This window comes from Excalfactoria chinensis, chromosome 2 (genome assembly GCF_039878825.1).
Source record: "Excalfactoria chinensis isolate bCotChi1 chromosome 2, bCotChi1.hap2, whole genome shotgun sequence".
NCBI lineage: Eukaryota > Metazoa > Chordata > Aves > Galliformes > Phasianidae > Excalfactoria > Excalfactoria chinensis.
In genome coordinates, this window is record NC_092826.1 from 31,948,874 (window position 1) to 31,965,922 (window position 17,049).

Sequence of the window (17,049 nt, forward strand, 5' to 3'; positions counted from 1 at the left end):
TTAGGGTTTTGTTTTCATCAAGTGAGCACTGCTTGTCATAACCTTCAGTGATGTCTGAAACAGTACACAGCCTCCATTGAGAAGCCAATATTTTCCCACAATTCTATTTGAAAATGGTCTTGCTTTCAGATCCATTTTAATTGTTTCTCATGGTTTCACATACAGAAGCATCACGTATTCATAGAGAAGATATCTCCTTCTCATATTTCACAGCTAGAAAACTAAGAAAGCATGCATCTGTACAATGGGAAGAATAGAGAATACAGCAGATAACATCTTAATGTCTGTAATATCCCAATAAGAATGAGGAGTTTGGGTAGTCTTTACAGTTTATCTCTGGACTCAAGATGATATCTACTGCCCCTCTCTAGTATACTTAAAGAAAAAAAAATCACCAGAGAAATCACAATAACAAGCTATCATGCTCCAACTTTTTTAAAATTTAATTAAAAAAAAAATAACAAGCAAATAAACAACCTTCTCCCTTTTCGTCTCCGCTAAACCTGCCAAACCAAAAGCTAAATAGAAACTGAAGGTGTACGGAGGATATTTCATGGAATTGCAGGTTGCAGGAGATCATGTTGGAACACGACAAGACAGAACTGCAAGATAGCAAGGAGATGAGATAATGAGGAATAAAGAAGCACATTTGGCCACTGGAGGACTGAACATTCAGTGAAAAGATGTGAATATTAAAAGGACAGAAAACAGAATGGAAACGGTGGGAAGAAGAGATGAAGACAGAAAAGAGTATTAATTAGATCTCCAAATTAGAGCCAGCTGTAGAAGAAAATGCTCTTTAATATTATGTTTCTAACTCAATTTTTTAAATTTTTCAGTTTACAGTAACACTTTTAAAAGAAGGAAGCACTAATAGGTATCATTCTATGTGCATCTAATTAGTCAATGTCAAAATAAATTAGCTAAGAAATCCATTTGCTCCATAACAGTGAAGAGGCAAGGTGCATCACACATTCCTACTAAGGAATTCAGTCTAGGATACTACCATAGAATCATAGAATGGCCTCGGTTGAAAAGGACCTCAAAGATCATGTAGTTTCAACCTCCCTGCTGTGGGCAGGGTGACCAACCACCAGACCAGGCTGCCCAGAGCAACATCTAGCCTGGTCTTGTATGCCTCCAGGGATGCACCCAAACTTTTCAGAATTGTATTTACTCCCTCCCAGAAGCTTCCAAAACAGAAGGCTGAGACTGTGCCAACTCTAGGTCCAGAAGGAACTTACCACAATTGGAAGAAGAGATCAGGAACTAAAATGTAAACACTTGGAGGAAAAAGAAAAAAAAAATAGGAAAAAGGAAAAAAAGACTGAGTTAAAGCTGTTGAAGTTTTAATTATATTATTCATTTAATATTTGACATTTACATCTGTACTTTGCACCAAAAGATTGGATTAATCAATCAAATGAAACAAAAAATTTGAAGAGTTTACCTCAGGTTTAATTAATACTATGCACTAAATATAATCCAAAACTTGAGATGGACTTCGTATGGCAATAAAATGCATAGGGAAAAAAAGAGCAGTAGTAATAGGCTTATTTTGGTTAAGATTGATTCTATAATAGAAAGTGTCAGACAAAAATCCAAACCGGACATTGTTCCAATGGATGCCCTAGATTCCAATGCATGTCCTACAGCAAAGACACCATTTTATTTTACACAGGAGCATCCACAAGCTCCAGAGCTTGGCACTGAGTTGTCAGGCTCTGCTGGCCCTTGATCGTAACCTTCTCAACTGACAGTCATTCCTCAGACTCACAGCTATTTATTTTTATTGTAATACAGTTATGCCTTCTGCTCCATCTCAAGAAACAATGTAATTGTCATTTTAAGAGTCTAAAAACATTAAACATTAATAGAACAAAATGAAGCTATTATACATCTCTCAGTTTATAATGTCATATTTCAGATATGGTACTTCACATTTGTTTATTACTATTAGACAAATAATTTAATTTTAATTCCTATTTCTCTATGTTTCTTGTGTCAGAAAGAGCTTACTAAAAGCCATTAAGAAGACTCAAATTTCCCCTTTAGTAATGTTTTTGTCACAGTGAAAACAAGCTTTATGTGACTACTGCGTATGTTTGTAACATAAATGTATAGTCATATCTGTAACCATTCTCACCACCTCATTCCCGTGTTTTTTAAAACCTCTGCCTAATTTCAGGCAAATTCCCAAAGGAGTAAATGGCACAAAAACCCACATTCCTTCAAATGGTATGAAATTAGCTGGTCAGGTAACAGGACCAAAACATGCAAGTCCCTTTAACTGAGGAAAGAACTCTTTTCTTAAACCCCATTCCAAGCAGAGAAGAATTACAAATGCCTCATCCAAAGGCAGATTTCTGGCAGCTCTTGCACCTCAGTGGTCACAAAATCCAAGCAAAAAGCTTAAAGCCATCATTCATTAAATTGTTAGTTAATAGGAAGGAGTCTGCCTATCATTTTCATTGGGGTTTTTCCCTTGTTCTCCTTTAAAGACAACTTTACCAAGACATCTATCTGCATGCATTGTGAACAATCAGAAAAGCAAAGGACACCTCCATGTTATTTTTTCTACTTGACTTTCATTCCTCCATCTTTTTCTTCAGTACACACCAAGTCTACCACAAAGTCCTGCTGTAGTAAGAGACAAAAAAAAAAGAGTAAAACAACTATGAGCCCTCACCTCAACTGCGTATAACACTGTGGCGTTTCCAGATCAGTGCTGGCTTCCCTTGAAAAACTGCTAAATTGGCTTCTCTGAAACAATGACAAGGAGATAACCAGCTAGAACTTCAAATTATGCTCATGATGTTGAGATACTGAAAAACTTGGGGCTTCCAAAGGCTCCATCTAGCTGCCTGAAACTAAATGCTTCCCTGAATAAATCACTTCATCTAGAATACAGACTGTTCTGTGCTAAGGAAAGAATCTAACCAATTAAACAGAATATCAAAATGAAATAAAAGATAATTTGAGCAAGCCCAAAAGATCCTGCACATTAAAAATAACTTGGTACTGTGAGCAATCTTAAACTGTCTGTCTACATTTGTGTATTTAAGAACCGAGGGCAAGCACTGCCGCAGAATATGGTCTAAACTCCAAAATTCATTCCCAGCTTTGACTAATTCAGTCACAAGGCACACTATAAATACTACTATTCACCAAACAGGTGCATTAGGATGCAGTCTTTACATTGTTTAAAACAAAAATTAAAGATCTAAGCCCACAGTACTTGCAGGAAAATTCTTAAGTGAGCTTATTTGAGAAGAGTTAGTTTGGCTTTCTATAACTCAAAGAAATTACAGTCTCCTGGCTAGCATAACAACAGTGTACCTGCTTGATTCTTTTTGCTGCAGTTCTATAAACAAGAAAATTCTAAAAGACTGAATCCAGCTCTTTCTCTCTTGAAGATTTAATGCAATCTGTTCTTTAATAGTGCTGATCCAGCTTTCAAATTCATAGAAACTAACTATCAGTACAACTGGATGCTGAAGAGATGCAGTTGCGTAGAAGACTAAATGCACAAATACTCACAGGCATCGGGGTTATTCACTGAGATTATTAGCATGAGGAAAAAAAAAAAAAAAAAAAAAAAAGAAAAAAAAAAATGTTGGATCGGATGCTTGAAATGCAAAGTGGGTCAATACTTCACTCAGATAGAAATGAGTGGGTGCTGATTCTGAATACTCTGTCCCAGCCAATTTTAGGCACACACCTCCTGTTCACATTTTAGAAAGATGGGAAAAAACAACAGTGAAGCTTCGTCACAGTAATAATTCAGATGTAGAGTTTTTACATTGCAAGATTTAAATGCAAAAAAAACCAAACCAAACAACCCCTGAAAAAACCCGAGGTAGTGCTATGCTAAGTGTTGCCACAAAAATCCCAGAAGAGGCGTTTCTAAAGGGCATTCCTCAAATCTAAGCTAGGTGTCTAATCACTGTATTCTTAGCTGCTCTTACAGAAAGATGTCTAAACTCACAAGTTAAAAGAAGAAGAAAAAAAAACCACACACACACACACAAAAAAAAAAAACAACAGACTAAAAAGACAAAAAAACAACATCCAAGACCAAATCCAAAGCACACATATGCACACACACACGCAAGAAAAACCACCACAGGATAAGCCAGCTCATGGCAGTCAACAGAATGCAGGGACTTAGCTTAAGACCTTACTGTCAGTACTAATGGCACACACATGGTCTAGGTCAGTTAGAACGTCACCTATAGGTTCACAGGGAATTTTATCTGGAAAATCCTTCCGCACCTGTGGCAGGAAATGGCAGCTAGGTAGCAATTTTGAATTAATTAGAGGATCTACATTCAATGAGGAGATGGGACTGAACTATCCAAGTCATTTTGACACAGTCTCAGATGCACACACTAATTCCCACTCATGTTCCTTCCTACCTTTAAGCCATAAATAAGAATCTAACTAGTAAAAATGCTTGGAGTCAAAAGTGAACGTGTGTTACCATTCATAGCCAATAGGATCAAACTTTTACTATTTGGTACCAGGTACTGTTAGTCTGCACAAGACTGATGCCTGCTGAGTCAGCCCAAGCTTGGTCACTCCTTCCTCACAATCATAATCACAGCACAGCTGAGGTTGGCAGGGATCTCTGGATCCATCTGGCCCAAGCAAAGACACCCAGAGCTGGAGGCCCAGGAACCCCATCCAGGTGGCTTTTGAAGGAGGAGACTCCACAGCCCCTCTGGGCAACCTGTGCCAGTGCTCTGTCACCTATCAGGTTACTCCTACCTTTCTAAGGAAGCCCTATGCTCTTCTTGCATCATGTCAGTACTTGATCTTCAACAATTCTCTTTCACACCAATCAGAAAGACAATTTACGTATCAAATTATACAACAATTCAGTGAAGAAATAAAAATGTCCTCACCCATACAACACAGCATTGGTGGAGAAAACATGAAGTCCAAAAGAACAAATGTCTTTAGGCAGATACCACTGATTAATGCAGTACAAAAAGCCACAACAATGGTATCAGAAGGCTACTACTACAGGCCAAGGAGAGAAGATACACTATTGGAAGAGCTGCAGGCTACTGGAGAAGAACAACTGACTAGTAGCTAATGGCACTTACCACTACTGACTGTAACACAGAGGGATTATACTTTAGTACCAGAACACCACCCAGTCCTTCAGTCACCAGCTAACTGTGTCTGCATAACCGTGCAAGATGTACAATGGTAAGTTCTCCTGATTCCAGAGCATTCATTTATGCAAGTATGCAATATGATCTGTTTATGCATCACCATCCCTGCCTTCACTTCAAAAAGCTTCCAAGTTCTCTCTTCATATTTTTCTTGCCTGTGATTGCCCTCAATTACCCAATGCTGTTTTATGTGTTCCCTGAAATGCTGGCTTGTGAAGCATGTATTGAGCAATTACAGTCACTACCTACTCAGCAAATAACACGGCAGAAAACTGAATCCAAGTCTACTCTGATCCAACTTGGGATGTAGAAATAAATACTCTGCAAAAAAAAAAAAAGATGGCTGTCATCTATAACAACCGGTGATTAATTAGCATCAAAGCCAAAAGTGGTGGAAGAAAATGCTGGCTGTTTCTGAATGAAAGATGAAACACAGGTCTCACTCAATGTACCAGAACTTTTATGGATATGAAAAACTGATGTGTTAGGGAATATAACTGACAGTGAGCATTGCAATGCATATATAATAGAAATACTAGCATAAGTTAACGTAAGCTTCAATCCATGCATCGGTTTTGATCCTATCAACTTCAGAAACAGTATTTCCCTTAGTAAGAGTTACAAGATCAAGCACATCTTGTTGAGAATACCAAGTACATCAAAGTGATAAATACACATAGCTGTTAATTGACATTAGGAAGCAGAAGAGACAAGAATTATGATGCTTTTCCTCCTAGCATTACAGACCAAAATAACTTTCAACAGCTGCATGAACGCTTCAGCCTTATTTCTTAAATCCACTCCCTACTACTGAGGTCTAAGTGGATTCTGCACCTAAAAATTAAATCCCTTCCTGGTATTGAGGAGCACAGTAACAACCTGTGGACAGCCTGCAAGGTTTAAGGAACATAAAGAGCCTTCCACAGACTCTTGCCACAACAAGAACCTTACAGCATAGTGCCCAGTGAAATACCGAGCAATATATGAACTGCTGTAAAAAGCACAACTTCTTTATTTTTTTTCCTCTGCCTTTGGTAACTAAAGCATCCTACTGTTGTAACAATAGAAACGAGCAACTTACACTACTGAGAAACTAGGTTACAGCACAGAAGAGCAACGTCAAGTAACTAGCTTGAATTTTAATGTGTAGAACAACGTTAACTGATGAAAATATAGAAGAAAATTGCAGTTATCATGGGCCCAACTTCCCAGCAGCCCCAGGGCACTCAACTCCCATCAAAATATGCAGAAGTCTGTAACCTACACGGCAAGTGCCTCAATTGGAAAAGTCCTCTATTAAGAAATTAGGCAGCAAAAATGGTTCAGTTTCTGTGAATTCACAAACTAGAAAACTCACAAACAGTTCTCTGGTACCCACTCACAGTTTGATCAAACAGGAATTTATTTAGTGCACACAGCTAACACTTCTGAGAGCAAACCAACACAATCTGTCCTAACAGCCTCAGTTCTTGAAGAAAACTAGACCCTCTGTCACGCAGATTGGCAAATGCCAACATGGACTGGAGACAGAGCATCCTCCCCACTATGTTGTCTCTGCTGATAAACCAGCATAGAAGAGATTTCTCGTGTAGTAGGTTTGACTGAGCGCAAACCAGATACCAAAGAAGGTAGACTTACATCTTGGGATAATACTGCTGGAGTGTAACATATGTGCATTTAGATGTAAAAGCTGCACGAGAAACAAGATGATAAATGGTAACAGTCGTGATTGCTCTGGTACCCTTTAAAATTCTCAGCACCCATAGCTCATGCACAGAAATAGTACAACACACACATCCACAGATCCAAGTGTATCTTCTTAACGCTAAGAAGAATAACGTTCCCGACTGTGGGACTGCGAACGAAAACGGTCAGTAACACCATTGTCACAGACTTTTCGCCGGACAGATGCACTCCCGAGAGCGGAGGGCGGGTTTCCTGGGAAGGAGGCGACCAGGTCTCCCTTCTCGCCAGGTCTCCCTCCCTCCCTCGAGCGGGGTCAGCACCGCTGCTCGCGGGGCGGCCACCCCCGCAGCTCTGGGCTGTCTCCATACAGACACGAAGGCGAGGGGCTGCACTGGGCCCGGGATGCGGAGGAGGCACACGTGCGCGGCGGGCAGCGGGTGCCCGGTGCCCCGCTGCCTCTCGGCCGGACACACGACTCGTGCCGCCGCTCAGAGACATCGGCCCCCAGAGGAGCCGCCCCCGGCGCGGAGGTGCGCGCCTTACCTCGAAGAGAGGACCGATCTTATTCTTCTCCAGGTAGGCTTGGATCCTGGTTTGCTGGTGAGACGCCATGAAGCGCTCCGGAGGTGGGAGCTGGAGCTCCTCTTCCCCGGCGGCAGCTGCTCCCGGCTACTCCCCCGCCGCCCAAGGGCCGCCACAGCAGGAGCGGGGGACGGTGCTGCGAAGGGGCGGCGGCAGCCCGAAGTGCTCGGGACGGAGCGAACTCGGGGAGCGGGGGCAGGCAGCCGGCTGCCAAGCGGCGGCGGGCTCCGTCCCCTTAGGAAGCGGCGTGCAGGCGCTGCCTGGAGCACAGCATTGTGCAGGAGGGAAAGAGCTGCAAAGGCGGCCCCGAGTCTGCCGTGCTCCGCGCTGTGCGTGTGTGTGTGTGTGTGCGCGCCTGACAGCGCCTTGGTTACGGGAGCAGCCGCCGCTCCGAGCTGCCGCCCTCGCCACAGCGCCGCGCCCCGAGCCGCCGGCCGGGCTCTCCTGCCAGCGCGGCCGTTAGCGCCCGGGCTCCGCGCTGAAAGGCGGGAGCGGGGGAAGGGGAGGAGAGCGGGAGGGAGGCGGGGGCGGCTCTCTGCTCGTTCGCGCTCCGCCAGTCAGCCCTGTAGGTCGGCCCTGTAGGTCAGCCCCGAGGCGAAAAGTTGGCGAGTCGGGGGCGAGCTCCTGCGGCGGCCCGGCTGCCCTGAGGGGAAGTTCCACGGGCGGGGTGTCCAGCGGCGCCAGAGGAACTGCTCACTGAGCTGGTAGAGAGAGTATGGGTACGGTAGTCAGCACTTTTCCTTCTTTTTTTCTATGATCCTAAAATCTTAAAGCGCTACCTTTCTCACAATACCGATGTCATTCCCAATTAGCTGTTCTGTGGATCTTAATAAAACGGTTGAAGTGCCCAAGCGGACAGATGCTCCCTGGTTGCGAGTTGTGTCCGTTCCCTCTGGTAGCCAAAGGGCTCTGATTCAAAACCCAGCAGAGTAAATGAGAAACGTCCAGCTACCTTCAGGGCACAGCGAGTCAATAGCTACACGAGTATGTATTCCTACTCTACTTCAAGTAATTAGTTCCTCCAGCTTTCCTGGAGCACCGTCATAAACAGCTTTCTTTTTCCCCTTCTCTATAGAGAAGAACAAAAATAATACACTTCTCAGGGTTTGACACTTGTGTTCTTCCTGCAGTAACTGATTCCACTGTACCAGCATCCACCTGTCTTAAAAAAAAAAAAAAAAAAAAAAAAAAAAAAAAAAAAAGTAGAAAAGGTGTATCTTGTATTTTCACGATATTTCTTTTAAAAGCTTGAAACAGCTGTGAGGAGAGCTCATGTCTCAGCACAACTGCTGAATCAGATCACGCTGTGCTCTGTGAATGCTCAAGTACAGCCTCCCCAGATTGAGAGCTGTGAAAGAAGGGTGACTTCAGGAGTCAAAGGAACATGAGTTCTGCTCTCAGTCACTGGCTGTTGTCTGACTTCAAAGCCCTTTTAACTGACCTTAAACTTCTGCCTCTACCTAGGTCAAGGTCAGGTGTGTGTGTGATAAAGATAGCTTGCTGCATACTCTGTAACACAAGCAGTTGCTTGTAAAATCCTTTAAGAGTTTCTCTGGAACATGTTCAGTTTCACTATTCATCCCAGTCCCAGTGAGGCAGTTTTTATTTTCTTTAGTAGACACTAAATATATATATATATATATATATATATATATATATTTTTAATTTGGGTTTTTAATCTGCTGCTAGTACATCTACAATTCATATCATCTCCAAAAAGGGCAGCTACTTCACCTGGTGCCACTGAAATAACATCATGCTAAGCTAGTTTAATCAGCCTAATGAATATCATAGTCATAAGGGTTATTACCAGTGATGCACGTTCTCTACAGTGCCTCTAATTATTCCCGTCAAATGAAAATGTTTTTAAGGTTTCACAAGTTTCCAATAGATAACTCTCCCGCTTTGCAAAACAGTGCCTCCTTCCAATGATCTAAAAAGGAGAACAAGGAGAATGTGTGTTTCTTTAGCCCTACACAGCCTGACTTTTCAAAGCAGCGGTACTTCAGACCTTCTGTGACCTGACCACACCAGCAACTCTGAACTATGGTTGCTCTACAGAGACACTTCTTAATTCCACAATTCCTGTAACACTTACCTGATAGGGTATTCTTTGATACAGATTAAGCACTTGAGGGAGACATGAGTACAGACAGCTCTTTACCAAGAGCTTTGTGTTCCTGTTTTCTGGTTCAAGGTCTCCAGCAGCTCTCTAACAGAAAGCTCCGAGTGCTGAAGGATGGGAGTGCAGATGTCTCCTGCAAAGAGCACAGACTCAGTGACATGATGGAGTAGGAAAAGAAACCTCACAGTTGGCGTTTTTTACTCTAATGTCTTTACAGCCCAGTTGTAGCATACAGTCACTGTACTGTATTGTCCTATGATCCCTGTTTCATTTTTTTGATACTGTTTGCTAAAGCCAAACAGCATTTACTCATATGAACATATTCAGTATAAAGAACAGTATATAGCATGCACATCTATGTAACACTCTGGACTGAAATGTAGGAATAGTATGACTGCAAGAATTGCACACGGACATTAAAAAAATTTAAGGTGTCCCAGTTTCAAATCATATGCACCACAGAAGTGAAAAACATAAGGCACAAAAAGCCATGGAGAGAGGCAAAAAAAGCTAATTTTAAGATTCTTATGATGACTCTATCCAGTTTTTATCCTTTGTCTTCACCCATAATATCCAAGATCTGTGCATATTAACCACCGTATTTTGGTTGTTTTCTCATGCTGTATTCACCAATGGATGAAGAGTGTGCACGATGTGTTTTGATTGGTTGCTTTTTGTTTGGTTTATTTAGCTCAAATAGGGTCCCATTAAGTTATTCCATAGCATTCTACATAATTTCAGTCATGTCACCCATTATTCATGAATAAGATTGCTGCAGTTCAGGCAATGAGCAATAAATTTTCAGATTACGGGCATTCATGGTACTCATTTGAGTTAAAATACCCAGGCATTACATGCAATGAAGGCATTCTTCAGGAGAATCAAAGCTGCCAATGCCTAGCAGAAAAGGAAACTGATGACTTGGCTGTCTGTCTCTCTGTGGTCACACAGACCCAATGCCAAGTCAGCCATTTTCTCTCTGCTGGCTAAAATTTGATCTACATGCTCTGTAGGAAGTTTATTTATTTAGTTAGTTAGTTAGTTGAGATGGCATCTGAAGTGCGAATTAGATTAATACCTAAGATACGTGTATAGTAGCTATATGTGAATTTCTTACAGACCTTTACACAGCGTTGTAGTTCCTGGTAAGTGTTTCTATGCTTCAACAATCAAAAATTGTTGCTTGGAATTTCTTAACATTCTTTCCAAAAAAAAAAAAAAAAAGAAGAAAAAAAGAGAGAGAGAGAGAGAAGGAGAGAAAGAAACAACAACATAGCAGGCAGCTGGTGGTATTTTCTTTAAAGAAGCTTTCAATTTGTCAGTGTTTCCTTTGAATGTAATAACTCTGTAACAAAGAGTTCTTCCGTTTCTGTGGTGTGTTTCTATTGAATTTGGTATTCTATACAAAGTTATTATCTACTTCACTAAGAGCGAAGAGAGTCATTAGTCAACAGATGACTAAATATAGTTCTCATTGTAACTGAAATTACCTTCAGGAAAATAAAAATCCCTCAGTTCTTGCACCTTATCCACAAGGCAATATTTTTTATGGCTAAAGCACAGCCTTGGAACTTTACAAACCCCTGTTGCAAAATTTTCTGAAGCAGCATATACACACACTGGCTGAATATTGCAGTGCTTCAAGCTGTTTAAAATAATGGAGGTCTAGCAGTTCCTGACCTAGAAAGCTTCCATCTAGCTTTTTATTTAGTTATTCTCCTAAAAATGGATCTACTTGTATAGTATGTTGTCAAAAGAAATTGAAGTGTCTTAGTTTGTTGTACTGAACTATCCAAATTGCCTTTTATCCCATGTCAAGTTAGCGGACAGAACTGGGAATGACGTCACTGGAAGGGTCATGCTAATGATTTTGTAGACTTAATCTTGTTTGGTGCATTTCTTTTAAAACCCATTCAGTAGAGGATAATATCCCTACTAGCATCAACTTGAATTTATACAACCCTGAATATCCATCCTATGTTTTTATGTTCACATCAAGATGAGAACCATGCAGCTTTAAAATCCATGCTGGATTCACTGTAAGAAACAATCATCATTCTCCTTGAACATTCAACCTATCTAAGTTTTGGATATTTTGGCCATTGTAAGTTGTGATCTTGGCCACAAAAAACACAGCCTCTTTGATAAAACATTCCTATTCCCTGCAGGTAGGTCTGGAACTCTTGGGAACATAAAAGCTTGTGTTATCTGCAGGCTCTCAATGGGAAACAAGAGCAGATCACTAAAATCCCGGATTAATAAGCCCACACTGTGCTTTAGGATGAGTGACTATCTCTCCAAGTTGCCTTATTCTCAGATATATTGTGCAATTTGTTTTCATCACGTTCACCTTCCTGTTTTCAGTGGCCTGTTTAGGAATGCCCTTCTCTCATCCTATTTAAAGACAAATGCATTTAAACATAAAAATGTATATATATAAATTTACTCACCTTATTACTAATCCAACCATTAAGGAAAATCATTACCCTATGAAGAGTTTATTGCCACTTTTATCCATTTTTAGTATTTTTATAGTTGTTTCTTTCTTGTTGGCTACACATAGCTATAACACATAAGTAAAAGGAATAGTAGCACTACTACAAGCACACTTGTCATAGGACAGGACCCGAGTGTATATGTCAGTCATAGAAGGGCTTGGGTTAGAGGGAACCTTACAGATCATCTTCTTCCATTCCTCCTGGCATGGGCAGAGATTCCAAAATGTTCAGTGCGCTCCAAGGACAGATCTGCTCTGAGATTTCACAGTTTAAGCACAGGAAACTACGGGTGGGCATTATAAGGAAGCCAACTTAGCTGATAAGGCTGCTAAGCAGGGCTCTCACTATCAGCATAAAGGCAGATAGATAGACTAGATCATATTCAGCAACATTAACACTCAGGGACTGAAATAATTAAATAAAAGATTTATATCATCAGCTGCCAGTTACCTTCTTCTTCCGTCCAGAGGGATACATATATTAATTTAATTACTTGGTAGCGGCTAAGAGCATAAAATAAGGAACTGTTCCTTTCCCACATTCTCCGTGGCTCTGCCAGAACAGGAGAATCTGTCTGCACACTGTTATCATTTTGGGAGCATGGATGACAGCAGGGACTGAACCGAGACCTTTTGTCAAACCACGCTGTCTGGTCCAATTCTTCCGATCGGTTCTTGGCACCTCTAACATTGTGCAGACCAGCCACTAGGGGGGAATAAAGAGTCACACTGCTACCGTGGGTTGCGTTGGGCACTGCTGTGCAGGGCGCAGCTCAGAGGTGTCCATGAATAAATGCGGTGCCTGTATCAGCTGGCCAATAGTTCGTCTTGCAGTCAGATTGCATTTATGCATGTTGTGTTCAGATAGCAAGGCTTACTTAAAAGACTATAAATCTGGAATATATGTGTGTACTCACTTGGTAATTACTATCAATGCTTGTAACGCTAGTTACTTGCAGTGGTAAAGTCATGTATGCTCCCTCAGACCAAGAGCATTTTACCATGTTGTTGTTTGTTTTGTGTTTTGTTTTTGTGTTTTTATAACTCAAAGCATGTAAGTCAGGTTGTTGGATGCTTTCAGATAATCGTATTTAAAGTGCTTAGCCAGCTGATAGTCTTTTCAATATTAGATAGGGGGAAGAGAAGCATCAGCAGAGATTGGCCACAAGTACCTCTCTAACCTAGTAACTGTAGCTTCCTGTAAGACATGCAGTACCCAGCAACTGCTGAATGCAAGTTAGGCTACTAATGCTATTACAGAGATAGCTAGCACAGAAACCAATCTAGACAGAGGAAGCTCATGACAGATAGGTTTTGATGCTTGTGTGTGTATAGCTTTGACTTCTCTGCTCTTAACAGCACACATTTATGCTAATCAAGCATTCTCATCACTCCTTAGGAATCCCCAAAGCACACAGGAGATTGTTTGTCATACTACTTTTTGTTACCATAACATCACTAAGGATGAACAAGATTATGCTAAGAGCAATGCCAGCTTCCAGCATTTAAAAAAGGAAAATTTAAATAGACTAAGCCAGATATCATAAAGAGAGACCTTAAACTGCACTTTAAACATATAGATTTCACAATTTCAAAGGCTCTGGGCCACCCTACCTCCTCCCCACCTCCTGTTTCCCTCTCTGTTTCCCTTCAAGCTGTGATCTGTAGGAACACTTTATTTATTTATTTATTTTTCTTTAATGGCAGCAAAGATTCTCTTTTTTATTTTATTGCTGGAACCAGAGGCAGAGTAAAAGCCACTAAACGTAAAAGGAGTAATGATAATATATATATATGAGTTGGCAACACTGTTGTATCTCCTTTTCCAGGCTTAATGTAGCTGAATTTGAAGATAATACTCAGGGACAACAGCTTAAACTTGAAAATTTACTAACCTGGAGATGTCTATCTTCATGCAAAAATACAGGCAGAGATATGACTTGCTTTATAGTGAGAGGGAGGCTAGCAATGATCCCATCTTAATTTCCTGTAGTAGGAAGCTTAGCAACCATTCTGTAATAATATCTCATCCTTAGGTGATTACTGCTAATGCTTGGAGGGATGTGAAATTAGAAGAAGTCCTTGAAATATTAATGCCAATGCCCATTATAGTCCCTGAAGAGGAGGACAAGGACTTTGGACTGAATGTGCCATTGAATGCTTGCCCTTGGCAGCACTGCAGCTATCACACACATCTGATTCTTTCTACAGGGGTAAAATTCTTGGCTGATGATCCATCCCCTTGGGTGTGTTTCACATGTAAACTGCTGGACACAACGTGACATCATAATGGCTGGTTTGCTTGATTGGAAAGGGAGATTGGTATTTCTGCTATGAAAGTAACTGGAGCTTAACATATCTGCAACTATCTAATTTTTAAAAGTTTATGCAGATTTTCCTACAGCAGCATCTGCGCAGGTCTTCATATGCTGCTGTCTTAATAATGAGTTGTATTTTCCACCTAACACACCAAATCTTAGCCATACAGCTGGTTCCCACTAGCTATTGCAAACTTTGGGCAATTAAAATAATATGTATTACAACAAGAACACGCATCAGACAGTTAGCAAAAAGGTAATTGAATTTGTCTCCTGTCCCAAAACAGAGGGAAAAGCTTGCCTTGTGATTAGTGCCATGACATTCCCTAATAACATTTTAAAATGTATTTTTATTCTAGGATTAATTTTCAAGTACTTGATAAAGCAATTTACATTTCATAAGCTTCATTGTCCCAAACAATTTTGAAATAAAGGATTATCTTCAGTAGCAAAACTGAAAGACTTATTTGAAGACTAGGTGAACTGTGTGCTTGAGCACTTTATGGAAGGTAGCAGATGGTTATTTTGCTGGAAACCATGCAAATAGAGGAATGCATTATCTATCTTACAGAAATATTGTAACTTCAGTCATGTTCTTATCAAGAGATGTAAATTCTAAACTTAAGTTTAAAAATATAATCCCCTCAAAAGAACAAAGCATGCAAATATGGGCAACATATTATGGAGATAGTAATTTAATGCTTAAGAGAAACACTTCTGTTAAAAATTAGTTGTATTTTAAGTGCCTTAGTGGTCAAGATATTAATATTTTTCTAATTGTTTTCCAACCTGCTTTAAATCTTAATAGTGCATTTGCATGAACTGGACTGTAGTTCTGTTCTGGTTGGATTTGTCAATTGAGTCATGAATGTTTTGCTCTGTGGGAAATATTTGTGCCCTGGTATAAAGGTTTTAGTGTATTTTTGATAATGCAGTGCAGAAATTCAGCATAGTGGCTTCCTTTGCTATCAGAACTCTTTTCTAATTGTTAGGTAAGCATTAATGCATGGCTTAAAAACTGTAATTTATGGACTTTACTACATTATCGAAGATAAGCATGAGTTGTTTGTTTTTTTTTCACATTTGTCTGCATTTAAAGGCTTGCTTGGATGGTGCTACAGGGGAGAGAGATTTTTATGACAGAAATGGCGATATTACCAATTCTACATTTACAAGAGGACTGATTGATTGATTAGACAGCATCTAATGATGGCAGGGAAACAAAGAACAACATAGAAAAAAGCATAAGGAAATAAGGGGTTAGAATGCCATTAAGGGAGGAAACTATGCAAGTAACTACATAAATAATAAGAGCTTTGTGATTGGGCAAAATTCTAGAATCATGCAGTCTACAACAGCTTAGTTCTCTGGAGGATCTGGAAAGAATCATAGACCAGGTAAGAGGATTCATTAGATAATGATGACTATCAAGCTCACTATTTTAATCTAAGATGACAGTTCTGTCAAAACGTGAAAGTAAACAAGACATTTGTCTGTTGTGCTTAAGAAGAGACAAGATTCCAAGAGCTTTGGAATCATACCTGAAAGACTGAACCCATGCCCTTAAATTGAGTGGGAGCGTATCAGGTCCATGTACCCTTTCAAATGTAAACAATAAACCAAAGAGAAAGCTTGAAGCTTCAAAAGGAATTTTGAAAAGTCGTACTGCAGAAAACAGCAATAAAATAATTGCCAGATTAGTTTATGTAGCTTCTTCATAAGTAGCAACATGCTGCACTTGCAGAAAGATACACAAATGAACAGCTTTCAAAATGGAGCAAATACAATATAGCAGCACTGTCTGTGTCTCCCACAGACTGTGAGCAATAAGCAGGCTGCTATTATCGCAGATAAATTGCACTGGTATTTAAAACATTTTGAAAGATTTTGAGAACTGGTTTGGATTATTGGAAATCAAGATAGTAGTGAACATTCTCACAAATAATTAATGCACAAGCCCTCTCAGGAATGCAATAGCTTTCTTCCCCAAGGCCAATTTTCCCACATCCTTTCTCTCTATTCATTTCCTATTTATTGTTTATGATTGCTTTGAAAGGGTATTAAAAAATAGGCATGTTATCTATCAAAGTAGGTATGATCTATTTCTTGACTGTTTATTAGTAAGAATGCTCTTCAAATTCAACACAAAGAGGGTGGAAAGAGAACAAAGATATCAGGTTTTGGTTTCTCTATGCACATCAAATAGGATGGGCATGTCCAACCCACTGCCCATACACTGCTTGCAGCCTGGCACAGCTCTGCAGCCACCGGCACCATGCCATCATGGCAGTGGCTCATCCTGGTCTCTCAGCACTAATCAGCCCTGTGAACCCCATCTGGGATGAAACTAGGGCATGGGAAGGGCACACTGCAGTGCCATCTCACTTTCTGGCAAATAAGCTTATGCACTTTGGTATATTGGCTAAACACAATTCTGTTAACAGCAAAAAATACTCAGCCGTGCTTTCCATTTTGATACAGGAATTCAAGAGTGAGATCTGAGATTGCAGAACAAATCATCAATTTTTTGGTTTATTTGTAACTCCATTTTCAGTCAACATAAATACATTATCTACAAATTTTCTAATTGAATGTATAGAGTTGCAATCAGAAAGCTGATCATGTCTCTCTACTCGACTTTAATAAGCCTTCTCTTAC

At 40.3% G+C, this 17,049-nt stretch overlaps 1 protein-coding gene across 2 annotated transcripts in view; it reads right to left on the bottom strand.

Moving 5' to 3' along the window:
- The window catches only part of C2H8orf34 (chromosome 2 C8orf34 homolog), a 151,914-nt gene extending 143,999 nt beyond the window's left edge, over window positions 1-7,915 (bottom strand). For both annotated transcript variants that reach the window (XM_072330249.1, XM_072330248.1), the window contains exon 1: window positions 7,413-7,915. In XM_072330249.1, coding sequence (XP_072186350.1) covers window positions 7,413-7,481 — 69 coding nt within the window. In that variant the 5' untranslated portion in view covers window positions 7,482-7,915. The remainder of the gene's footprint in view (window positions 1-7,412) is intronic.
- Window positions 7,916-17,049: the final 9,134 nt, after the last annotated feature.